Source organism: Notamacropus eugenii, chromosome 1 (genome assembly GCF_028372415.1).
Source record: "Notamacropus eugenii isolate mMacEug1 chromosome 1, mMacEug1.pri_v2, whole genome shotgun sequence".
Lineage (NCBI taxonomy): Eukaryota > Metazoa > Chordata > Mammalia > Diprotodontia > Macropodidae > Notamacropus > Notamacropus eugenii.
The window spans coordinates 599,810,336-599,837,915 of NC_092872.1; the positions used below are offsets into that span (position 1 = coordinate 599,810,336).

General features: G+C 36.3%; 1 protein-coding gene across 1 annotated transcript in view; it reads left to right on the forward strand.

Moving 5' to 3' along the window:
• The first annotated feature begins 431 nt into the window (after positions 1 to 431).
• LOC140520598 (uncharacterized) overlaps positions 432 to 27,580 on the forward strand; it is a 31,804-nt gene continuing 4,655 nt past the window's right edge. The window contains exons 1-5 of the mRNA XM_072634612.1: positions 432 to 7,296; positions 8,631 to 9,917; positions 22,221 to 23,132; positions 24,504 to 24,598; positions 27,240 to 27,407. Of these exons, the coding sequence (XP_072490713.1) occupies positions 7,262 to 7,296; positions 8,631 to 9,917; positions 22,221 to 23,132; positions 24,504 to 24,598; positions 27,240 to 27,407 (2,497 nt within the window). The 5' untranslated portion in view covers positions 432 to 7,261. The remainder of the gene's footprint in view (positions 7,297 to 8,630; positions 9,918 to 22,220; positions 23,133 to 24,503; positions 24,599 to 27,239; positions 27,408 to 27,580) is intronic.

The following is a 27,580-nucleotide window of genomic DNA, read 5'->3' on the forward strand; positions in this document are numbered from 1 at the left end:
TTGATTTTCTCCTATTTCTATGCAGATACAAAATATCAATTTGAATGAAACACAGATCTGATGGTTTTATTTTGTTTCCAGAATAAAATTTAAATCCTCAATCTGGTATTTAAAAGCTTCACATCTTTCCAGTCACAAAATCACAATGGGAGTAAAATAAGACAAGCAAAAGACCTAGGGTTGGTTTTGTTTTGTTTTGTTTCATTGGTTGTGAGAGGAAAGAAAAGGAAAAATATACAATACACTATTACCTCAATCAGTTTTAAAATCCACTATTTGGCATAATGTTATATATGCCCCCTTCTCTACTCTGACATCCCAACCATTCTGGTACAGGCCCTTATCACCTCATTCCTGGTCTGTTGCCTCTTGGTTGATCCCCGCCTCGAGTTTTTCTCCACTCTAGTCCATTCTCCATTATCTGTCAGTGGTTTTCCTAAAACAAAGTGATTTTTCCAAAAATAAGAGCAAAATAAGAACAAAGCAGTTCAACTTTCTCTCATTTCAGTTGTTTATGATGCCATCCACTATGTGCAGTGGTCCTTTGCCTTTTTTTGATCCCTTCTTTTTCTCAATATCACTTTAAAAAAATCTGAACTCACCCTTTATTTTTTGTTTTTAGCTTTCTTTGTTAGCCATAGTTCATTCTGAACTATGGGCCTGTTGATAGCATTCTTCCAGGACTTTGCTACATTTTGTATTCATAGCATGTTACTTGCCTTTCTATGTTTGCTATATGTGATTTTTTTAAAATCCAAGTTACTTTATGAGTTCACTGTATATTTATATTGGTCTCTTTATGTAACTACTTTTCTTCCTTATTAGAATTTTCCATTTGTGTTCTCAGAATTTCATTTGTAAGAATTTCTTTTCCCTCTTGGGCTGACTTCCTGTGTAGAATTTTAGGCCATGTAATCTTACCTATCCTTTTTCTAAATTGTCTGAAACTGGTTCTCCACCAAACTAGAACATAGACTATACCTGGCTTTCCCTTATACAAATTCGGAGATGGAATGAACACTGTTTCCCTAAAATTTCTCTCATTTAGCCTTAATTACTGGAAAAATCAGATCTAGGATAGAAGTTCCACTTTCAGAAGATGAAATTATCATTAGGCAAATCAAGAATTCCATAAGCATTTTAATTTAACAACCATTAATAAAGCATCAATTAAATACTAGGAAATAGAAAGACAAAAATGAAACAATACCTTCCTTCAAGAAACTTAACCTTTGTGGGGTAGGGGAGAGCAATATGTTCGCATACACTTAATTAAGTAAATTAACTTCCCTTTTTAAGCCTCAGACTATCAGTCTGCTCATCCTCCAAGGAATTAAAACCACTAGACTTTTATGCTCATTTAAATTGTTGCTAACTATTCACTTTTCATTTCAAGGGATCAATTTGGAATTTTATGACATGATGGGGTTTGGTGAAACTTTGCTAGTTAAAAACACTATATGCAATTTAAATTAGGTTTTCTACCTCATCTCTGTTAAGTTAGGAGCTCAGTGGTGCAAATATTGTTATGCACATTTTTCAGGTTGAGGAAACTAAAGTTTGTAGAGATTAAATGATTTGCCCAAGGTCACATAATTAGTAAATGACAGAACTGGGGCTTAAACTCAGGCCATCTTTTTCCACCTCCAGCACTCTTACTCAGCATTATGTTTGAGTTAATGTAACCATTGCGATTAGCAAATGGGTCCTAACAGAAGTGATTATATGGTTTAGAGATAGTTCAGTTACAAAAGACAATCCCTTCATATTTATTCTAGATTCTAGCTAGAAATCAACCTTATATAATAAATCTAATTGTCTGACATTTCCTCTGCCTGCTATAATATCACCTTTTGATAGAGATGCACAGAAAGCAACAGTCTAGCAAGCATCCCTTCTTACTATAGGATCTTCTAAGACAAGCATGGAAAAATTGTTGGTCTTTTATTTTTGACAGATAGGCCTTTAACTTCTTTCAAGTTAGCTTGTCTTTCAATGATATGTTTCTCTAAGAACTCATTTTGATAAGAATATCACTTAGGGTACTAAGGGTACAAAGGGCACATCACAAAGCTAATAGGAAAAAGGCAGCTAAGTGGCACAGTAGAGCACTGGGTCTGGAATCAGGAAGACTGATCTTTCTGAGTTCAAATCCAGCCTCAAACACTTGCTTGCTACTGTGACCCTGGGCAAGTCACTTAACCCTATTTGCCTCAGTTTCCCTATCTGCAAAAAAAATGAGCTGGAGAAAGAAATGACAAACTACTTTAGTATCTTTGCCAAGAAAACCCCAAATGGGGTTACAAAGAGTCAGATATCACTGAAACAACTGAACAACATTACTAACTCAGATCTCTGTCATCCTTGCTATTTCTAAAATATTATAATACCTTTAATCTTCCTTTTCAGTTTTCGTCTAACAACTTCTGTATTTGATTGCAGGCAGCAATTCTGGGCATATAGTTGGATTACTCCGGGTTTTTTTTCCCCGTGTTTGTTGCTATTTTTAAACTTTGTTGATGATCCAAAGCTAAAACCTATACTTGGATTTTTATTACACATATATGTATGTATAGATACAGATATATCTTTTATATGCTACCCAACATAGGATCATATGTCTAAAACTGGAATGTATGTAAAAAACTGTCAAGTCCAATTCCCTCATACTGCTAAAGCTCAGAGAGAAAATAAGTGATTTTTCCAGATTAATTAATTAATTAAATAACAGTTAATTGAGGCAAGATTCAAACTTGGGTCTTCCTAACTCCCAAGTCCAGCATTTTCTCCACTATATCACCTTAATAGCCTCAGTATAGCATGGAAGCTTCATCAAATTTCAAAAGAAGCTAAAGATAAAAAAAAAAAAAAAGCAAAATTGCTTTCCAATCTACTACTTGATATAAGTTTTGAATTTATTTCAGGTACAGTTAGCTTTGAAAAGTTACTAACATTAGTAACTCCTATGAGCTATTTTTAGCAACAATTTGTATGACAAAATGGTTGATTTTTTTTGCAAGGGGATAAAGGCCCCCATTGTCGAAATTAAGCTTTGATATCCTCCAAGCTAATATTAAGAACAAATAACAGAAGAATTTATTGGCATGCCATAGTAAGAAATGAGGAGTCATTTGTTTTTATGTTTATCTTGGGAAGAGGCTTTCTACATGGGGACCAAAATATAGATACTCTAGATTCACTTTTGGGTGCCTGGGTTTTGTTTTTTAGCAACACTTGTATGCATGGATCACAATGCTGCATTGGGCAGCACTTTTGGGTGTGAAAATGCATAGAAAAATCAATTAAAAGAACATTTATGTGATAGTTTAGAAAAAAAGATCTGTTATTAGAAAAGTTGGTTGTATGTGATTAAGCAGCTTATGACAATCCTGACTTTTTATAAAATAATGACATTCTTAGTAAACAATGTTTTAGTATATAATTATAATATGCTCTTTAAAATGAATTATACTATATTTAGGTATTTATTATGGTATGATCATGGCTCTGGGTTCTCAGAAGGCAGAAACAGCAGAGCTTGAGGACTGACAGATACCACCAACCTGGAAAAGCTGAGTACTGATCTAGTTACAGATTATATCAGTCATTGGCAGATCAGTCCAACTTTATTCAAACAAGCTCATTACCAAGTTGGGTAGAATCCTTGGCAACTTGTGAAGATTATATACTTAGTTTTATATTGCATTTAAGATGTTAGTAAAGGGAGAAAATATATTGATGGAATCATAATTCCTTGAAGTACTGAAATGATATAATTGTATATAAGGCATTTCATTGAATATGATTTTAAAATAATGCTACTTAGAAATTATATAAATTACAGGCAAAAAATTAATTTCTCTCTTTCCCTAGTAGGAAGTTGGAATGTTTTCTACTAGTGTTTCTAAGTCCATTTTCCAGGATCACACATTTGAAAAACTGGAAATGTGTACTTTTTATTATATGCATGATGAATCTAAAAACAAAGCTGTATCATTATTATTGACCATAAAACTTTTTTATCTTTATGCCTGATGATTGACAGTTTTGCTAATTAAGGATATTATAATTCAGGAGTGTTGCTCATCTTGACTGGGTAGACTAGCACATGCTTATTCAATCCCCCCTCCCTCCACCTCTGGCCCCCAGGAGTTGAAGCATCTTAGAGGATTCTAGAAGCATTTGAAAGTAGTAAAGAAATGTTGGAAGAATCCAGACAGGGATATTTCAAGTCTAGAGGAAAAGAGTCAGTAGATATTCCCAAATGTAAATCCATTCTATTAATATTGATATTCTCATCGATCAATCTGGAGTATTGCCAGTTGCTTCTACTCTATAACCTAAAGGGAAAGAGGAAATAAGAGTATAAAAAGGGCAGACAACAAGGTCAGATTTTTCTGTATTTGTTAAAAGGAATTTAGAGAATAGAGCTGTATATATATGTCATTGTTTGCATAATAAAATAGCTTTCTCTTTTTTCAACATCTTTCACTTTTAGATAAATAGTATAGTATATGATCACTATCTCAAAGAATTCTGGTTGTTTTACTTGGATTCTTTCTCTTTCTCTCTTTATGATTTTACCCTTAAAGTAATATTGCCTTTTCTTGTTTATTTGCTACTTTGGACTGAAACAGATAGAACAGAATTATTTCCAAATTAACAAATTCAAGAAATGCTATGTGGTATATTAGTGAAAGAGCTAGCTTCTGAGTTAGGAAAACCTAGTGTGGAAATTGGAAACATTATATTGTTTTATGTTATAGTTATAGACTGATGTTATAATTATCATGATAGGACTCCAACGTGAAGTCTCCCAAGCTAAGTGGTCCTAATGTTCATAGAAACATGGAGGCAAAGACAGTTTGTAGTTTTCCACTGTTAACTCTGTGTCAGGAAGATAAGGCACTTCTGGTTGGATGATACTCTTAAGTAGCTGCAGCAGCCTGAGCTAGTGCTCTCTTTGACTTTGGAAGTCTTAGATGGTTAAGTTAGATCCTCTCTTGATCCTTCCACAGGACCACCTACGGAAACCTTGTTATGACTTTTACTTTCCAGGAATGTATACATTGATAATGAAGTTAACACACACATTGCCAGAGCTAGCTCAGTACTTGGGGGGCTCCAAAGGAAAGTGTGGGAGAGAAGAGGTATTAGACTGACTACCAAACTGAAGGTCTACAGAGCCATTGTGCTGACTTCATTGTTGTATGCCTGTGAAGCATGGACAGTCTACCAACACCAAGCCAGTAATCTTAATCGTTTCCATTTGAACTGTGTTAGGAAGATACTGAGATTACCTGGCAGGATAAGGTACCAGACACTAAAGTTCTAGCTCTAGCTGAACTGCCAAGCATTCAAACTATGCTTCAGAGAGTGCAACCCGGATGGACTGGTCATGTTGTTCAAATGCAAAATGTATGCTCGCCAAAAAGACTATTTTATGGAGAACTCACATGGGGCATGTGATCACATGGTGGTCAGAAGAAGCGATACAAGGACACTCTCAAGGTCCCTCTCAAGAATTTTCGATTTGACTGTGCAACATGGGAGACACTGGCACAGGACTGGTCAGCATGGCATACCCACATCAGAAAGGGTGCTGTGCTCTATGAGCAAAGCAGAACTGAGACAGCATGAAGTAAATGTAGGATGAGCAAATCTGGAGTATCCACCCTAAATATTCACAATCCCTGAATCTGTGCCCAACCTGTAATAGAGCATTCCAAGTTCGTATTGGTCTGATCAGCCACAGTCTGACACACTGAAACTTCACTTTATCATGGTGATGTCATTTTGGTCTTCTTCAAGAATGAAGGACGACAACCAACCAACCAGATCCTCTCCTGTTTGTAGTCATATAGACGCTGCCTACTTGAGCTTCACCCAAGCCTAATATCAACAATAAGTGGCCCCAAGAACTTCTTCACCACATCAGGGTCTGATTAGGAATGCCCCCTCTCATATCTAGTACTGATTACCTGTTCTTAGGGTTTGTAATTTTGTCACATGAACCCCAACTCTGAGCATGTTTCTTTCCTTACGTGTCCTTCTCCCTGTCCAGGTAACTGAGCTTTTGCATTCCTGGGGATGAACTTGTCTTTATATTGCCATATAGTTTGTATATGCTTTCTTTTGCTCACTTGCTGTGCCACATAATAATAAAGTACTTGATTGTCTTAGCTTCTTAAGTGCCAATTTTCCAGAAATTTCTGAACCTAGATCTTTGCTTTAGCTCTAGTTGCTAGGCCAAATAAAGCACCTAGGGTTCAAGGCCTGCCTCTGACCCATACTGACTTGAGATTCTAGATAGCTCCTATAGCTAGCTGCTCAGTGCCCCAAGCACCTACTTATTACTTTGTAGGGAAGATTTTAATTTGTACAGCAGTAACTAACTTGCATTAGTAGAGGAGGTTACCCTCATCAATGATAATACAGGTGTAGATAAATAAAATCAAACTCAAATCATAATGTGTACTTTCAAGGGAGAATTCTCATGAAAGTCGGCTGTTTAGCTGTACATTCTTTCCTTCTGTGTGGATTCAAAAGATCAGAAATCAGTGGCTCTAGATTTGGTACCTGAATTCAGAATTTCAACATTATTGATGGGTTTTTCTTTTAAAATTTGCGTTAGTTATATGTATTGTAGTAGAAGAATATTAGTCTCTTCATCACAAGATCTGGTGTTTCAAGTACATTCTAGATAATGGTAATAGATCACACCTTTTTGGATTTGAATTTGCTTGGGATTTTCCCCCTAAAAAATAAGGGCATTAGACTAGATTATAAGGTCCCCCACAGTTATAAATTCCAGTGGTTTGGTGAATACAATAATTACTTAATGTATTGAATTGCTATCTGACATGAATAGGAAATGGTGTAATAAAGGAATACTAGGTTTAGAATCAGAAGTCTTGAGTTTAGATCCAGCCATGGGAAAGTCATTTGACTTATATCTGCTTCAGTGTTTCTTCACCTGTAAAAATGAGAATAATAACAGCACCTGCTTCTCAGGGAGGTCTAATGTTCTCAGAATTTGCTTAAAGTTATGAACACTCTACAAAAAACTGACTCAGCCCCTTCGTTTCCCTTTTATTACTTATAATATGGCATTTACATAGTATTTTACCATTTTCAGAATACTTTGCATAATTCTCTTATTTGATTTTCTTAATAACTCTGTGCTGTATTATTTTTATAGTGATGTATTATTATCCTCACTTTCCAAATCAAGAAACTGAGGCACAGAAATGAGGAATACATGATTTGTCCAAGACATAAGATTGGTTATAGAAGGTATTCTGTTTGAATATCCAATGTTCTACATTCCTTGTCCAGCTACTTTCTGTAATCCATTCTGTTCTGGGAACATACTCTGTCAAGGACCTGGATTTCAAAGGGGTGTGTGTATGTGTATGTGTGTGTGTGTGTATATGTGTGTGTGTGTGTGTTATTCCCCCAGCAAAGTAAATACTGAGTATAGATGTCAACATAGTAATTACCTAGTAATTACCAGACAATAATGACTGTCCTAATAAAATGTCATTTTTGGACAGACTCTTTATTAGGGCCATAGCACTGTCAGACATGACTTTTAATAGTATTATGGTCATATTACTTACAGATCAGCTAAATGCTCCCTTCCAATTATACTGGCACCTGTAGGTTTCACTGTAATTATACTGTTTCAAACAGTCATTCACCTATCTATACATTCTCTCCTCTCTCCTTATCTCCTCTATTTCACATGAAGTTTAAAGTTGCAATTGCAGTGCTGTAGGTTGTCTACTCCCCATACAGGTGTCTTCATTTTAGACTTAGACCTTCTCTTTTTTCTCTATAATCTCTCTCTTAATAACTTTATCAGCCTGCATAGGTTTAATTATCACATCTAAGCTAATGACTCCTCATTCTGTATTTATCCAAACCTGGTCTTTCCTGAGCTCTAGCCCCAAAACACCAACTGCCTTTTATACGTTTCAAACTGCATGTCCTGTAGAGTTCTCAAATTCAGTATGTCCAAAGAACTTACTCTCTTTCCTCCTCAAGCACAACCTTCTTCTAAACTTAGCAGTTTCTGTTGAGATGACTCACCTCTACATCTTGGAATCCCTTGTTCCTTTAAGGCTCAGCTCAAGTGCTACTTTCTGTGTTAAGCTCTTCCTGATCCCCTAGTCCCTTGATCTACTAACGTAATCCCAAAATTATTGTGTCTCTATTTTGTAATACTTATGTATGTACATGGGTTCTTCCTCTGTAGATTATAAGCTCCTCATATTTCACTTACATTTTTGTAACTACATTTGTAACCTAGGATAGAGTAGGTGCTTAATAAATACTTGCGGACCAGTTAATGCTTTTGCCCATTCCTTAAAAGCAACATACCAAAAAATATGATCAACTATAAATTTAGCTAATATTTCTAAATAATACTAATAACCTTTACAGAAAAACTACAAGCTTCTAGTAAGATGCTAAAGGCTTAGTGTTCATGAGTATGCTTAACAATGGAAAAGTAACTACTCTCAGTTTCATGGGTCATCTAGACAACCCCTAAAAAAGGACAGTGAAACAAATATTACTGTGGTAAATAGCTTCTTCTAATTGTTTTCTCTTTTCCTTAATAACAGAATGGAGAAAAAGAAAATCTTGGTGAGATCCAAAGTGGCTGCCTCAAACCTTCTGAGTGCCTTGCATTCTCTCTATAAGTTTGGTCATTTCTGTGATGTAACTGTTCATACAGTACATCTTGGAATCCAAGAAGAGTTTTTGGTACACAAAGCAGTCTTGGCCGCTTCAAGCAACTACTTTAAAGGCCTTTTTCTAAGTGATGAGATGTCAGACATTAAGAGGTGTACTGTTGTTTTAGATGACATTTACACAGAGGAATTCACATCCTTTCTGGAATTCATCTATACTGCAAAAATTGAGATTGAACCAGAGAAATTGCATCGAATGAGAGAGGTAGCAGAGAAGCTTGAATGTAAGGACCTACTTGATATTTGTGAGGAAATGAAGACAGAAAGTAAAATGAATGGCTTAGATTTAAGTCTCCATTTGAAAACTCAGGTATGTGAAAATGGTGGGACTTCATGGGTCTGTGATCAACATGCTCATCAGACCAAATTGAGTGCTTCTCCACCAGTTGTAGTAACTCCCGTGAAGAGAAAACTCTGGGATATGCAGAAACATAGAACACTGTTAGCAGGCAGTTCAGATCAAGCTTGCATGGTTGTAACTGATGTGAAAACTGAAATAGCCAAGATAGTGAAACACAACAAAATAAAGCCCGCCGAGAACTATACCACAGAGCTAATCAATTCAGAAGGGAAAAAAAGCCACCCTTCTTTGTGTAGATTGGAGGCCAAAGAAACTTGTCTTGTCATCAGGAGTGTATTATCTGAGCAAGATGAGGATGATAATTCTCATATTTCCCAGCCTCTGAATTCAAATGAATCCAACAACACACTGGAGGATTTGCCTCAGGTATCGACAGAAGCCTATGAGTGTGAAAAATGTGAACAATCTTTCCCTTTCATCAAATCATATCAGTCACACATGGAGACTGAACATGGGATTAATGTTGTCATCAAGTACAGCTGTAATGTGTGTGACCAGATTTTTTCCAATCGCCAGAACCTGCGGCAACACCGACTCACAGTTCATAATGATGAGCGGCGCTTCCCTTGCACATTTTGTGACAAGAAGTTTAAACGTCAAAAGGATATAAAGTGTCATGTACGAAGAGTGCATGAAAAGAAAAGGAATCCTCAAGCTTGTCCCTACTGTGACAAGGTCATCAGCTCCAAGTGTGGCCTGACCGTTCACATCAGAACCCACACGGGAGAGAAACCTTATAAATGTGGCTATTGCCCTGCAAGTTTTGCCCAGAGGTCTGCTTACAATACCCATGTAAGGTACATTTTATGTATGTATGTATGTATGTACGTATGTATGTATGTATGTCTGGACACAGGTACTGAGAAGTGGACCCAAGGTTATTTAGTGATCTTTATTTTCAATTTATTACATTATTTGACTTGATCATGAGATTTAGGGTGGGAATGATAATAAAACATTTAAATACCAGAAATACATTTTTAAGAATTAGGGGAAAAGCCTATATCTGTTGTTGGTATATAATTCATCGTGATCTTAGGAAAATCTTTAAGTAAAGTGAGAGGTATGTTTAATCATAGGAGATCAAAAATAATAAATTTTATCTTAGGGCCCTAACACATTAAAATTATGTGTTGATATAGAAAATTCTCCCAACAGCAGTATAATTGATATCCAATATTGTTCATTTTTTAAATAAGGAGTCAGAATTCACAGAACTACAAAAAGGACCTCAGAAGACATCCAGTTCCAGCCAATAACAGAAAAATACTTTATATAGCATACTCAATAAGTGGTCATCTGACCTTTTTCTTGGACTAAAATGATGGGCAATCCACTACTTCCCCCTACTTTTGGATAACTTTTATTGTTAGAAAGACAAAGCCTCTTTGTAACGGCTACCCATTGTTTCAAGTTCTTGGGGTTTAAGTAAAACAATTCTAATCCTTTTTCCATCTGACAGCACTTTTCCACCTGAAGGGAACTTGAAGACTGGGATCATGTCCTTGCTAAGCCTTGATTTCAGGTCATACATCCTCAGTTCCTTCAGTTCATCTTCAAATCTCATGAACTCTAAGCCCTTTTCCTCTGTTACCCACCGTTGCATATTTTTAAGCTTATCTGACATCTGTTATAAAATGTGGCACTCAGAGTTGAACATAGTACTGGAGATGTAATCTAATCAGAGAACTTGGACACTAGGCCATTCTTAAATGTAGATTGTCATACATGTCGCACTCTTAATTCATATTGAGTTTTTATCTGTAAAATCCCTCAGATCTTTTCAAACAATCTAAACACCTGTTTTTTTGAAGCCAAATAATAGACTTTAGGGGGATAGAAGAAGGTCTTAGCATGGGGTCATGAAGAGTTGGATGTGACTAAGTGACTGAACAACAACAACAAGTTAGATTTTACCCACATTCATCTTATCAGATTTGGCCCAATATTCCTTAGCCTTTTGAAATCTTTTTGAATCCTGACATATCTAGTGTATTAGCTTTCCTTACTGACTTTTTGTCATCTATAGATCTGAAAAACATATCATCTGTGCATTTAAGTTACTCATAAAAACATGTTTTTTTAACATTTATTTTTAATTTTCAACATGCATTTCCACACAATTTTGAGCTCCAAATTTTCTCCCCATCTCTCCCCTCCCCCACCCCATAATGGCCTGCATTTTGATTATCCCCTCCCTCAATATGCCCTCCCTTCTATCACACCCCTCCCTTCCCTTATCCCCATCTTCTCTCTTTTCTTGTAGGGCAAGATAGATTTCTGTACCTCATTACCTGTATTTCTTATTTCCCAGCTGTATGCAAAAACAATTCTCAACATTCATTTCTAATACATTGAATTCCAATTTCTCTCTCTTCCTCCCTCCCCACCCATCCCCACTGAGAAGGCAAGCAATTCATTATAGGCAGTATGTGTAGTTTTAAAAAAGACTTCCATAATAGTTATGTTGTATAAGACTATCTATATTTCCCTCCATCCTATCCTGCTCCCCATTTCTTCTATTCTTTCGTTTGACCTTGTCCCTTCTCAAGTGTTTACTTCTAATTACTCCCTCCTCCCATTTCCCTCCCTTCTATCATCCCTCCCACCCCACTTATCCCCTGTTCCTCTACTTTCCTGTAGTGTAGGATAGATTTTCATACCAAATTGAGTGAGCATGTTATTCCCTCTTTAAGCCAAATGTGAAGAGAGTAAGCTTCACTTTTCCCCTCTCACCTCCTCTCTTTTCTTCTTCATTGAAAAAGCTTTTTCTTGCCTCTTTTATGAGTGATAATTTGCTCCATTCTCATTTCTCCCTTTCTCCTCCTAATATTTTCCTCTCTCACGCCTTAATTTAATTTTTTTAGATAACATCCCTTCTTATTCAACTCAACCTGTGCTGTGTGTGTGTGTGTGTGTGTGTGTGTGTGTGTGTGTATAATCCCTTCAACTACCCAAATACTGAGAAAAGTCTCAAGAGTTACCAATATTATCTTTCCATGTAGGAATGTAAACAGTTCAACTTTAGAAAGTCCTTTACGATTTCTTTTTCCTGTTTACCTTTTCATGCTTCTCTTGATTCTTGTGTGTGAAAGTCAAATTTTCTCTTCAGTTCTGGTTTTTTCATCAAGAATGCTTGAAAGTCCTCTATATCATTGAATGACCATTTTTTCCACTGAAGTATTATACTCAGGGTAGGTGATTCTTGGTTTTAATCCCAGTTCCTTTGACTTCTGGAATATCATATTCCAAGCCCTTCGATCCCTTAATGTAGAAGCTGCCAGATCATGGGTTATCCTGATTGTATTTCCACAATACTTGAATTGTTTCTTTCTAGCTGCTTGCAATATTTTCTCCTTGACCTGGGAACTCTGGAATTTGACTATAATATTCCTAAGAGTTTCTCTTTTGGGATCTCTTTCAGGAGGTGACTGGTGGGTTCTTTCAATATTTATTTTACCCTCTGGTTCTAGAATATCAGGGCACTTTTCCTAGATAATTTCATGAAAGATGATGTCTAGGCTTTTTTTTTGGTCATGGCTTTCAGGTAGCCCCATAATTTTTAAATTGTCTCTCCTGGATCTATTTTCCAGGTCAGTTGTTTTTCCAATGAGATAGTTCACATTATCTTCCATTTTTTTCATTCTTTTGGTTTTATTTTGTAATTTCTTGGTTTCTCATAAAGTCATTAGCTTCCTTCTGCTCCATTCTAATTTTCTTCAGTGAGCTTTTGAACCTCCTTTTCCATTTGGCTAATTCTGCTTTTTAAAGCATTTATCTCTTCATTGGCTTTTTGGACCTCTTTTTTCCAATTGAGTTAGCCTATTTTTTTACCATGTTATTTTTTTCAGCATTTTTTTGGGCCTTCTTTAGCAAACTGTTGACTCACCTTTCATGATTTTCTTGCAACACTCTCATTTCTCTTCCCAATTTTTCCTCTACCTCTCTTATTTGATTTTCAAAATCCTTTTTGAGCTTTTCCATGGCCTGAGACCATTGCATATTTATTTTGGAGACCTTTGATGGTAAGTGTTGTTCTTCCTCATCCGAAAGGATGGAAGAAAACACCTGTTCACCAAGAAAGTAACCATCTATAGTCTTATTTTTTTTTCCTTTCTTGGGCATTTTCCAGCCAGTTTGACTTTTGAGTCCTTTGTCAAGAGGAGGGTATACTCTGGGGACCTGTAAGTTCTCAGTTCCTCTAAGGTAGCACAATCAAGGGAGAGGAGTTTACTCCTCTCCTGGCCTGTACTCTGGTCTGAGAGTTACCAAAGCTTTTCTGCCTAGGATCTGGAAGTAGAATTCCCTTTCCAGAGCCTCCACGAGCTCCACCACACCAGCACTCTTCCTTACCCCTGGACTGCCACTCAGGACTAAGACCCAAAGCAGTGGCTCAATTCCCCCATGGCCTTTAGGCCAAGGGCTCTAAAAATAGACTCTCCTCATCCTGTTGTTGCAGCTGCCTGGGGCCAGGGCTAGGGGAGGACCCTGCTCCCTTCTTACCCAGGAGAAAACGCTTTTTCACTGACTTCTGAAGTGTCTTTGGCACTTGTGGGTAGAAGGATCTGAGAACTGCCACTGCTGCTGAGGATTCCACCCCAGAGACCTGTTCTGGTCCTGTCCCTCCTGCACCACACAGACAAGGCTAGGCTGGGCTCTGTGGGCTGTGCTCTGCTCTGCATTCCACATGATAGACCTTTCCTGTTGGCCTTCCAGGCTACCTTGGGCTGCAAATCTCTTTCACTCTGTCGTTTTGTGGCTTCTGCTGCTCTAGAATTTGTTTAGAGTCATTTTTTTTACAGGTATTTTATGGGATGTGTGGGAAGAGCTAGAGTATGTGGGTCTTTCTACTCTGCCATCTTGGCTCCACCCATCTCATAAAAACACGTTAAACAGTACAGGGCCAAGTACATATCCCTCGGGCACTCCCTAGAAACCACAATCCAAGTTTGATTGAACAATTAATAATTACTGTTTGGAAATGGTCATTGAACTGATTCTGAATCCATCTAACTGTAATATTCTCCATGTATTTCACAAGGATGGTGAAAGAGGCTTTATCAAATGTTTGTTAAAATCTAGGTAAACTATCTATAGAACTCTCCTGATCAAAAGGAAACAAGGTAGTATGATTTAGAATTTTATCAAGATTCAAAGTCAAGCTCTTGGCCTATGTTTTATAGACTTTAACTATTTTGAAAATTGGGAAAATAGTTGCCCTTCTCCAGTTCTCTAATACTTTTCCTATTCTTCGTGATCTTTTAAAGATCACTGGCTATGGCTCAGAAATCACATTTGCCAACACCTTCAATACACCAAGGTGGCATAATGGATAGAGATAAAAGGCAAGAAATGTAGATTATAATTCAGATTTTTATCCTTCTCTTTCCACCCTTCTTCTTAATAGGTAATAAAGCTTCTCTTCCTTTTCATAGTAGCAGAGAGGTAGCACAACAGACAGGGCACTGAGCTTGAAGTCAGGAAGACCTGAGTTCAGATGAAGCCTTGAACACTTATGAGCTCTGTGACATTTGGCAAATCCCTTAGCCTCTGTCTCAGTTTCTTAATCTATAAAATGGATATAATAATAGCATATACCTCCTAGTACTATTGTGAGAATAAGATAATATTTGTAAAGCATTTTGAAAACCTTAAAATGCTATATATATGACATATGTTTTTGTTGTTACTGGAGGATATATTTTGTTTGAGCCATCTAACTTCCCAGTATAGGTTAGTATTCTTCTCTGCCTGTTCACATCCTTTATTTTCAATATTGAACCTCTTCCTTTTTATTAATGGAACATGTGCTTTTTACTTGATAACCTTCAAAGCAGAGAAGTTTCCCAAAGTCCTATTTACTTTCATTTCTAAGAGAGAGTCTAGGCTGCATTTTTAGCTTTAGATAGCAATTCCTTGACCTTGGCAGACTCACAGAAATTTAGAGCTGGAAAGGAATTCAGATGGCATCTATTCCAAATCATACTCAAATGTGATTCCTCTTATAACATATATGACATATGGTGATCCATTCCCTACTTGAAGAACTCCAGTAAGAAGGGAACTCACCACTTTCCTAGGCATCCTATTTCACTTTGGACAGTGCTAATTATAAAGAAGTTTTTATTGACCTCAAATCTAACTTTTCATCTTCTGCTCACTGTCCCTGGTTCTGCCCTCTGAGGCTAATTAGAACAGTCTGACCCCTCTTCTACATGATAACCCTTCAACAAATACTTGAACACAAACATTATATCCCCCTGCACCTTCCCCTCTCCCCAAGACTAAACATCTTTAGTTCTTTCATCCCATCCTCATATGACTTGGATTTTACTATCTTGGTTACCTTCCTCTGGCCCTTCTAACTTACCCTTACTAAACTGTGGCATTAAGAACTGAACATAATATTTTATATGTCTGACTAGGGTAAAGCAAAAGGGTCTATCACTTACTTATTCTTGGAATGATTTAACGTAGCCTAGAATTACACTAGCTCTTTTAGCTACCATATCACACTGCTCATTCACACTGAACCTGAAGTCCACTAAAACCTTTGGACCTTTTCAGACAAACTGCTGTCTAAACATACCTTCCCCTTCCTAAACTCGGGGTGTTGATTCTTTGAACTCAAGTGAAAGATTTTGAATTTCTTCTTATTAGATTCAGCCCATCAAGATATCCAGATTTTTTTGGATCCCTAATGTCACTTAGTATGTTAGCCATCCCTCCCAGCTTTGTCATTTACAAATTAAATGAGTATATTATCTATGCCTTCATATAAGTCACTGATAAAAAAAATAGCATAAGGCTAAGGAAAGATGCTGGCATATTGTACTACAGACATCCTGCCATCTTGACACTGAACCATAAACAACTAATTTTTGAGTCTGGTCATCCAATTGGTTCTGAATCCATCTAACTACATTAATAGTTATGACATAGCTGACAAAAAAGCTAGTGTGATGTTAAGTTGCATTCAAACATCCCTCAGTTTGCTGGTTGAGTGGATAAAGTCTAAAGTAAGGAAAACCTGAGCTTAGATCCTCCACTTTCTAATTGTATGACCCTGCATAAACACTTAACCTCATTTGTGTCATCTGCAAAATGGACATGATAATAACAGCACCTGCCTCCCTAGGTTTTTGTGAGGATCAAATGAGAGAATAATTGTAAAGTTTTAACCATAGTGTCTGGCACTTAGTAGGTATTATATAAATGCCAGCTATTATTATTATTTTAAAATTATTTTATTTTACTTGTTTAATTAACAACCATATAAGATTTGAATTATATAATTTAATTAAAATATCATTTATATATAGCATTACTTAATGATATGATAGAATATGATAATAAGATGATAGTCTTGCTGTATTTGCCCTAGTCAGAGTATATCTGGAGTACTATGTTAAGTTCAGAGGACTAAATTTTAAAAAGGACATTAGTGAGCTAGGGATTATCCAGAGAAGGGTGGCCAGGATGGCAAGGAGCCTTGGAGTCTCAACATCAGCCAGATGATTACTTGTTGGGGATGTCTTATAAGGGAGCTCTTGGATACCAGTTAGACCATATCATTGCTGAGGTCCCTTCCAATTCTAAGAATCTGTGATAGTTCACAAAACATTTTATATAGCACAATAATACTGTGAGAAAGGTAGTATTTTTCCCATTTCATAGGTGAGGAAACAGGCTCAGAAAGGTTAAGTGCCTTGTCCAAGGTCACATGGCTTGTAAATTATCAGTGCTGCAACTCAGAATCCTGTCAGACGTGTTGTTTCCACAATGCTGTCTTTGTAGTCCAACCATTCTACTAATGGATTTTGCTTTAACTTTTTTCTTTAATTTCTCATAAAAGTGTTTTAGCCCTTCCTTCACCTGAACTGAATTAAAGGAAGGTGGGTTCAATGAACATCTGGCCAGAAAGTCTGGGAATTTTAATTCAGGTTTAGGCTTGTAATCTCAAGAGAGAGTAAAGGAAGTAAATCCCTATTCTCTTTAGAGTAATTATCTTCTTCACATGGGGTAATTAATCACCTTATTTGTAAATGTATTTGAATTCAATAGATGATACTCTTAGCTTTTCATACTTCAAAATTGTGTTGAGAATTTTTGTCAAATGCTGAAGAATTCTTTTCCCCTTGGGTGCAAAATACATCCTTCTTAGTTCCTACCCTGGTACTGCCTACTAAGTCATATGGCAGGGTTCAAGATTCAAGTAGTTGGATGGGAGATGCGTGATAGTTCCTGGAGGGAGGTATATCATGGTTAGGAGGGTCAAAGTGTTGGATGGAGGAATTATGACATAGGCCAGGGAAACTACAGAGCGTAAAGGCTTTAAGGCTTTACAAAATGATTTCATTTTTCTTTATCTCTTGTCATTTTCCCTTTTCTCGACCCTTTAAGAGGGCTGCTATTGAATTGTCTGGTCATTGCTTCTCATTTAATTTTGCCTTATATGCTCTGAGACAAAGTGTTCAAATATGGTGACAATAAATAAATACTGAAACTGACAGGTAACTAAACCTCTTGTTAAACAGATCTATCATTCAGGAATTTTTGTTGTAAAATTTGTGGTATATACATCAATAAAATAATCAGCTATAATTAGTATTATAGAAGTATAGTGATACTTGTTTTAAAAAATAGCACTCTGACTCTGTATTTCCAACTAATACAACAGCAACAGTGGGAGGTAGGTGCTATCATATCCCTATTTTACAGCTGAGAAAAACACAGAGGTAATTTGCCCAAGATCATACAGCTGGTAAGGCAAATGCAGGACTTCCTGACTACAGATCCAACACTGTATCCACCACCTAGCAGCCTCTAAATATAAAGACAAAATTTAAATAGTTCCTGCCCTGAAAGAGCTTGCATTCTTCCAGGGAAATACAATATGTATTTAAGGAATTAAATACAAAATATCTAAGTAGTGCAAGGAGAGTTAGGCAACAACAGAGATAGGAAAGGAAGCTAGGGATTTTAAGAATTGAAGATGAGGAGGAAGTGCATTCCAGACTTGGGCAAGCATGTGTTCAGAAGTATGAAGCTAGGAGACAGACCTTGTCTAGAGGGAACAACTCATAGGCCAATTTGAAATGGAGAGTATGTGAAATAAGCTTAGAAAAAATGGGAATCAGACTGTGGAAGGTTTTAAATACCAGACTTGAGAAGTTTGTATGTTATCCTAGAGTCAGTTGGGACCTATGGAAGATTTTTTTAGTAAAGAGGGTAATACTTTTATATCTCTTTTTGGGGAATCTCGATTTGACAGTTACATGGAAGGTTAAGGTAACAAAAAAAATTAATTTCAGTTTGACTGCATTATTTGTAATAGAAAAATAGTTTTTGGAATATACATCTGAAGACATTTGAATAAATACCTTCAGGAACTCTGATAAAAAAAAACTCTTCCCCCAACAAGGGCCTTCCAAATATAGCTGTCTTACTGAATGGCTTGAAGGACTATTGTTGTTGTGTTAATTTCTCCTCTGTAGTTCAATGTATGCTTGGTAACAGTTGGGAAATTGAGGAATGACCTTGAATTATTTATTTACCTGCCTTCTAAACTGGACCTCTCCCTGTCCAAGGACTTTACCCAACAACTACCATAGTCCCACTTTTTTTTTTTAATTCTTCTCATCCCTTTCCCACCTCTAGTTGTCTGCTTCCTCAGTTCCTATCAGTACTTCACCTGTGTTCTGGAATTCCTGGTCCGTAATTAACAAATCCTTTCATCTTGAACTTCTTCCTTTCTCACTCACTCCATCATCTGGAACTTACTGAGACCTGGCTCACTCCTAAAGACATTGCTTCACTCCACTCTTGCCTGTAACTTTCTCTCGTATCTCCTAACTCCCGTTGCTGCTTCTAAACTCTCCCTCCACCAACATCACTCAGGAATCTTTTCTCTTCTGAGGTTTGCCATCAAAATGTATAACTAATTCAGTCTCCTCCTTCTCCTTTCCCTAACCTACCCCATTTTCCTTCCTTCCTTAATAAATTTATAACCTAGTTCACAGTATCTCTCTCCACTCCAACTCCTGTTCTCATACCAAGGGACTTAAGAATACATCTCTGGTGCTCCATTATTAAAAACCTAACTTTCCATTTCCACAATCAATTCAATTCCTATGACTTTCTCCTAAACATTACCTTAGATAATCATACCCTTGATCTCACCATCACCTACTCATAAGTGTTACAATTACACATTCATGAACTCTGAAATTCCTTTATCTGATCATAATCTTTTATCATTCCACCTTACAACCCCTATCCCCATTCTTCATCCTCATGATCTCTACTCTCTCCAGCCTTCACTTCTTTCCCAGACTATCACTTCTGCATCGGTTACACTTTCCTCCCTTTCCTATCTCACCCCTTGGTGAAAACAGTTCAACTCCATTCTATTATATACTCTTGACTCTCTAGTTCATTTGTCCAGTTGCCAGTCAAATACAGCCAAAACCCAGCCCTGGACTACTCCCACCATCCACTGCCTTTGCTCTATTTATGTGCTGCTGAATGGAAACAGAAAAAAAATCACAAAAACTGTGCTGATTGTATCCATTAGAATTTTCTCAATCTAATTTCAGCTGGTTCTTACTGATGCAAGGAAATCATTCTCTTCCTCCCTTGATGATTAGTAGCTGTTCTTTTATCTATCTTATCTCTCCTCAAGCCTCCCTCTACACCCGCCTCTCACACCCTCTCAGGTGAGGAGCTCACCTTATTCTTCACTAAAAATTTGAGTCCCTTTTTCTTCCTCCTTCATCTCCTATCATTCTGACACACCCCTTCTCTTCCTTCTTCACTACACTCCTTAAGAAAGCCATCTAAACTTGCTGTTCCACGTCCTCTCCTCTCTCTTTTCTAACTGCTCTCCAGCTTTCAACCTCCTCATGTAGTGAAAACTATCCTCTCCAAAGTTACCAATGGTCTCTTAATTACTAAATCTGAAGACCTTTTCTCAATGCTCATCCCTTTTGACTACTCTGCAATCTCTGATATTGTTGATCACCTCTACTACTGTAGACTCATTATTATCTAGGTTTTCATGACAGGGCTCTCTCCTGGTTCTCCTCTCACCTGTCTGACCTCTCCTCAGTCTCCTTTGCTGGATTTTCATCCATGTCATGCCCCTTAACCATGGGTGGCTTCCAAACCTCTGTCCTGTCCTATTCTTTTTCATTTATACTATTTCATTTGGTGACTTCATCAGCTCTCATGAGTTCAATTTCATCTTTATGCTTCTGAAATCCACATTTCCACCCCACTTTCTCTCCAGGGTTCCAATCACAATTGGAGCTGTTCTATAGGCATATTAATCTCACCATGTCTAAAGCGGAACAGATTATCACTCCAAATCCCCCTCTTTCTGACTCTCTCTCCAGAGGGAAAAAAAATTTAGTAAAACCCATTCATATATTGAAAATATCTGACATTATAGAAAATGTTCCCCACCTGTGGATACCCCATCTCTCCAAAGATTTATAGGGGGAAAATACCATTTCTTAACCACTCTTTGGGGCCAAACTCATTCTTTATACTTTCACAATATTATGTTTTTATTGCCTTGTAGTTTTTCTTCCCATTTGCACTGTTTCAGTCATTGTGTACAGTCTTCCCTAAACATTAGGGTTTCACCTTCATGGTTATGGTTATTCATGGGTTGGCTATCTGTAACTAAATGGGAACTTTTGGAGATTTGTGGCATATTGGGAAAAATCACAGACAACATGAGTATGTATAGAAAACTAAAAAAAATTATGAAGTCATAATTATATCTGTTTTGTCATTTACTCCTGTAAGTATACATACGTAAATTTATTATAAACAGATTTTGTTAAAAGTGTCAGTGCACTAAGGAATTATGGGCTATAAACTTCCTTTGGGAATGCTTCCTCTCTGTCTCTACCATCAAGACTCAGTCATGTGATTTTGTCCCACAGTGATTGTTGTATCTTGTGCTTTTTGTAGAAGGAAATCTGTGAAGCACTTACTTCAGCTATACCAAGACTCTGCATAGTATGTAAGATACTAATCTGTCTTGAGACAATAGAAACTGCAGCTTTTTTAATGGGTGCATTATGTTGTTTTACTTGCTTTTTGTGTTAAATAAATATGATTATAATTATTAAAAGTAAAGGTTTGGGGTGGGGCCTAAAGTTATTTGTGTTTTTTCACATTCACAGGAGTTCTGTGCCCCCAAACCCTGCAAATGTTGAGGGGAAACTGTATATTGTTTTCCTGTCTCTTGCTTACTTTATTTTGTATCATCATATAAGCTTTTACTTAATTCTCTGTTTATCATGTTAATTACTTCTTTCAATAATTTCCCATTGCATTAATGTACCACAATTTATTTAGCCATTCACCCATTGATGGGCATCAACTTTGTTCCTTGTTCTGTGTATTACAAAAAGTGCTGTTATAAATACTTTGGTATGCAGCCCTATTTTTGTCAGTGACCTCCTTGGAGTATATGCTTAGCAGTGAAATCACTGGGTCAAAGGGTATAGATATTTTAGCCACTTAATTTGCATAATTCCTCATTGCTTTCCAGAATTACTGTATCAGTTGACAACTCCATGAAGATGATTCTTTCTGATTACAAGCCCAGTGTTCTATCAACTGTACCACCTAGCTGTACAATTTCATTAGGATTTGAACCCAGCTTGTCTGATCCTAAATCCAGCATTCTTTCTGCTATACAGTTATCCAAAATCATACAGCTAATTAGTGGCAGAGGCAGTATTTTAGAATCCATGTCATCAGACTTCTAGTCTATACTTTTCACTACACCACACTATTTTCTGTCTCCAACAGATTCTGTAGAGGAATTATTGTTATACTGGCCAATGATTTCTGCTAGTTCTGTGAAAAGAACTGGTTTTCATACTACTTCATTATTTTGAAAAAATGGAAAAGACTTAAGTCATGAGACACTTTTAAGTTAGGAGAAAATCATATTAGCTTTGTAGGGTTCTCTGGAAGGTCAGAATCAAGAAAGGTTTGAATTTTTGCAGTCTCTTTGACTTTGCAGGATATTTAGTTAAATATAAGTTCTTACTGAAGTTGCATTTTTCCCCCTACAGAAAAATACACGAATCAAAACAAGATAGAAAAACTATGCCAGTTTACTGGATGGTTGTTCCACCTACTAGCAGATCAGAGACAACAGAGTATGAAATAGATTTCACTAAAGAAACATGGGAACAGTCCTCAAATAATAATTTACCAATGGAAACCAGTAGCAAGGCCATCCTCAGCTACAAAGAAGATGCTGGCAACTCATCTAATGCAGTTGATTCTAGTAATGAAGCAGAAGAAAAGGAAAATGAAAAAAATGATAACGAAACTGAAATGAGTAGAGCAGGAGATGAGGATGAAAAATCAAGTGTTAAAGGAGAAGAGGAAGGAGATTATGAAGCTGGTTTTTCTGAAGTAGAAATGAATGATAGCAAAGATAATGAAGTCTGCACAGATGATGACTTTTCAAATGAAAAAGATGCAGAAGATAATGAATCTGATGAAGAGTTTAAGATAAAGAAAGTAAATAATATGACAGTAATGAAGAAATCAACTTATGTTATAACTTGTGATAAGTGTGATCAACAGTTTGTATCCCGGAAAAAATATGTGGATCACTGCAAAGATGTACATCAGTCTCTTCCGGGGAAGGTCTATCAGTGTGATATTTGTAGCAAGTCCTTTGCTAGTTATAACAGCTGTAAAGAACATCGAGCTTGTGTGCATACAGAAGAGAGGCAGTTTGCCTGCACTCTCTGTAATGCTACTTTCAAACGAAAGCGAGATGTAAGAACTCATTATATGAGGAAGCATGAAGGAAGAGTAAAACGACCACTTTGTTCTGTGTGTGGAAAAATTTTGAGTTCTAGAACAGCACTGGTATTCCATATGAGAACACATACAGGGGAGAAACCTTATGAATGTGGTGTCTGCCATGCTAAATTTGCTCAACCATCCCAGCTTAAAATTCACACAAGGTTAGCTTTTGCCAACTCCTCTTAACTCTCTTTTATCATATATTTCTGCCCTCATTTTTTTCATGACTGTCTCTCGAGTTAACTTTTAATATCAATATAATATTTCTATTCGTGCTAATGAATTAAAAATAATTTGCTTTTTTTTGTCAAACGGAACTTTAAGATTCTTTATTTTGTTAAGATGGGAAATTTAATAAATGAACTCTTTTTAGCCCCCAGAGTTAGAAGTGAATCATCTAAAGCATGTAATTTTAAATTGTTATTATAATCTTTTTAAGTCTTCCACTTTATAATATAATCCTAAAATGTTATGTTTAAAGGGATAACTTTAGGGATGTTTTACTCTCAATATATGTGTAACTACCTGTGAACTTCAAGGGAATATTCTATGAAATGCAAAAACAGGAAACAATCAGTGTTAAGACTGAATTAAATGTGGTGTAGCAGATTTCCTTTGCTTCCTGATTCTTGATTAAAATTTGACAGTATTAACAGTCACTAGTTTTTAATTTCCAGTCATTTAAAAAGGAATGAAGATATGGTTTTATGAAGAAAATTTAGAAAATAATTTGATTTTCTAAAATAGGCATGTTGGGGTTATGATTATTTTCCTTTAACACTTGCTCATTTGCCCAAACATCCTCATTTGTTTTGTCCTTGACTTTCTCAGTCTGCAAAATCAAATGTAGGACCCAAAATCCTAAATTACTAAGGATGATGGAGATTAACTTAATCATAGAATTTATTCAAGGAATCTTAGATGTCATCTAGTTCATCCTTTTCATTATCCACATGAGGGACTGAGGGCCAGAGAGATGAAGAGTCTCATCTAAGGTGGGATAAGTGATGATCAGTAGAACCAGGATTTCAACAAAAGTCCCCTAATTTCAATTTAGTGAACTAGCAATTATATCATGCAGTTTCTTTTAAGAATTGGGTTTAACATTGGATACTTGATATATATGTGGTTACATAAATATGATGGCGTGTGTATTGTTTTTCTTATTTGCTTTTACATTTTATTATTATTTTTTTTCCTTTTACATCAACATCATATCCAAATACGCAAATTTGTTTTTCTCCTACCCAGGAAGTCATCATTTGTAAAAATGAATTAAGAAAAAAAAAGAAAAAAATCAAGTCAACAAAACTAATCAATAAATTATCAACAAAATTTGACATGTGACATTCCATACATTAGTCATTTATATCTACAAAGAAGGAAGTAGATATAGATTATTTTTGTACCTCCCTTATAAACTGTTCCCACAAATATTGGTCAATAAAATAAGTTCAAGATCAAATAATCTATAGGTTGTTTTTATGCCACTATTGAACGTACATGCTGTTCTCTTTACTTACTGGATACAGATCTCATACTGGAGAAAAACCATATATTTGTGAGGACTGTGGAGCTAGCTTTGCAGATAAAGGAAAACTAAATGGCCACAAGAGGACTCACACAGGTTTGTATTTAACACTATAGGCTTGTAATATCTTCATGTATAGAATAAACCCTTACTTGATATTCAAAAGTAACTCTCTATAAATTCAGATGAATTGATTATAAATTATTTTTCCTATATATAAATATAGATTGACATACTAGAGTTTACCAAAAACAAGATGTTATTTACAATAAAAAATTCTGTCTCCTGAGGAGTTGAAAACACTTAGTCACAATTTATATACAATTTGGGGCTGGAAGCTAGGCTGTCAGGATCTTTTGACCCTACTTTCTAGAGCTTAATCACAAAGCACTGAGTGCTACTACGTGCAAGACCCTCTGGAGAACAGAAAGAAGTAAAAGACATTATTGCAGTATACCTGTGGCAATATATGCTCCTTGAAGGCAAGGACTGGCTCACTTTTGTATTTGTATGCTTAGCTCCTAAGCCTGGTACATAATAGATATTTATTAAATACTTCATGGTTGATTAATTCAGGAAGTTTATACCAAAGTTGGTGGAATGTGGTAATTCTCTGGGGCTGTCCATCCTTAGAGTTTTTAGATGAAGTTAAGAAGTATAAAAAATTTGGAAAACTGAATAGAATCCATTCTAGATTAATCAAATATAAACTTTTTTTTGATAAAAACACTTTGTAAAAGGCACAAACATTTCAGTCATGCAAAAAAAAAAAAAACTTTAGATGCAGGAAATCTCATTTTATAATATAAACCAAGATTTCAGTTAGAGCCTATCTGGATGAATCAAGTCCTATCTTGCCTTCGAAAAATTTCAAAACTCCTATAATGATCTTAAAAATTCTTCCACAAACAAAGACCTATCTTCTTAATGCTAGTATTTTATTATTGGTGTACAGGGGCAAGCTATGAAACAGTCTGATGAATTCACAATGAATATCACACAGAGAGCAAGAGAGAGAGGGGCACATTGGGTATGAGCTGGGTACAACATATAACACACAAATCCTAAAGAAAAACTGAACAGTTTTAGCAGAAAAATGTATGAGAGTAAAAGAAGATATATTAGTCATTAGTAACATTAGCTGACAGATGCCATGTGAATAGCCCGAGTGCTCCAATGAGATCCTTGTACTATAAAGAGAAAATAAGGAAGGTTTCCAGCCCATTGCTGAATTCCTGTGGTGAATTTTTCAGGGGACACAGTTGAAAAATGGTAATATCTGTGAAATATTCACCTCTCTAGTTTCAGATATGGATTTAAAGACTTTTAAGCTGTTACCACATGTCTCAATAATCCTTTCTTTAAGAAGTGGCCAAAATGTTTGTGCCATTTATCTCCCTTACACATTTATAATCACAAATAATGGCCTTGAGAAAGTTCTTTATCTAATAAAGGATTAGTGGTTTCTAACAACACAAGTCAACAATTTTTATTGTGAATGAAGAGGTTGTCATTATTCCACGAAATGACCAGAATTCAATTTCAGTTTCTCAGGAAATGGGTAGAAATTAATGTCTGCAAATGGCAAAATGACCAGTCAGTTAACTAGCACTTATTAAGTACCCATTACATGCCAGGAACTGTGCTAAGCACTAAGAATACAAAGAATGGGGAAAAGAACATGGGAACAACTAGTAGAAACAAGATAAATACAGGATCAATTAGAGATAATCAACAGAAGGAAGGCCCTAGCATTAAGATGGATCAGGAAGGGCTTCTTGGAGAAGGTGCGATTTTTTCTGGGACTTGAAGGAAACCAGGAGGTTAAGATGAGGAGGGAGAGAATTCTAGGGATAAGGGACAGCCTGTGATAATTGGTAGTTGGGAGATGAAATGTCTTTTGGGAGGAGCAGCAAGAAGGCCAGTGTCACTGGATCACACACTGTATTGGAGTGAGAAAGGTCTAAGAACGCTGAAAAGTAGGTGAGAGTAGGTTATGATGGAATTGTTGGCAAAAGGAGGATTTTATATTTGATCCTGAAGGTGATAGCGAGCCACTGGTGTTTACTGAGCAATGGATGACATGGTAGACCTAAGCCTTAGGAAGATCAATTTGACAATTAAGTAGAGGATGAACTGTGGTGGTAAGAGATGTGAAAAGGAGACCAACCAGTTTTAGGAAGCAGGAGGAATGAGGTGCTAAGTTTCTGCGCCAGGGTCAGATGAGAGATGGGGTCACATGCAAGAGATGGCAACAGGACCTGGCAACAGATTGGATATGGGGAATAAGAGATACAGGGTGAGGATGACACCTAGATTTCAAACTTGAGTAACTGAAGAATGGTAGTAACCTTGACAGTAACAAGAAAGTTAAGAAGAGGGGAGGAGATGAAATAAAACATTTCTCTTCAAAGCACAGTATGTTCTTTAAAATTTAAGTATGAAAAACCCCTTGAAGGAACATTTAGTATATCGGCCTGAAAAAAATGATTCAGGAATGCATAAAAAAGTCATTAGTTATCCTCATGACTGAATAGAGGAGGCAGAGGAACATGGACAAAATTGCAATGTGGAAATTTAACACTGAAGGGGACAGTTTAACTTACAATTTAAATGTAAAATAATGTATGTGATATGTGAGGGCTAATACTTCCAGCTCTCAAGTTATGATGAAAGCAGCAGTAACAAAACTGACATTAAGACATTTGCAATCCTTGACTTTATTTTATGTTTTTAGGAGAACGGCTGTTTAAATGTGATGTCTGTGGAAAACATTTTGCTACCAATGAATACTTAAAATGCCACAAACGATGTCATATGGGAGCTAAGCCTTATAAATGCGATGTGTGTGGAAAAACATTTGGATTGAGAGCCTCATTAGCTCAACATAGCAATGTTCATGCAGGTAAAAATATCCTTAAAGAACTGAACAAATAAGGCATTTTCTTTGGAAATCAACACTGATATTGATGAAAGTTTTGATTATTCACTATAGCATTAACATTTTCTTACACAGGGTGTCCTAAGAGTTTTGTGTAGTTTTAATTTTCAGTAATTTAAAACAGCACTAAAACACCT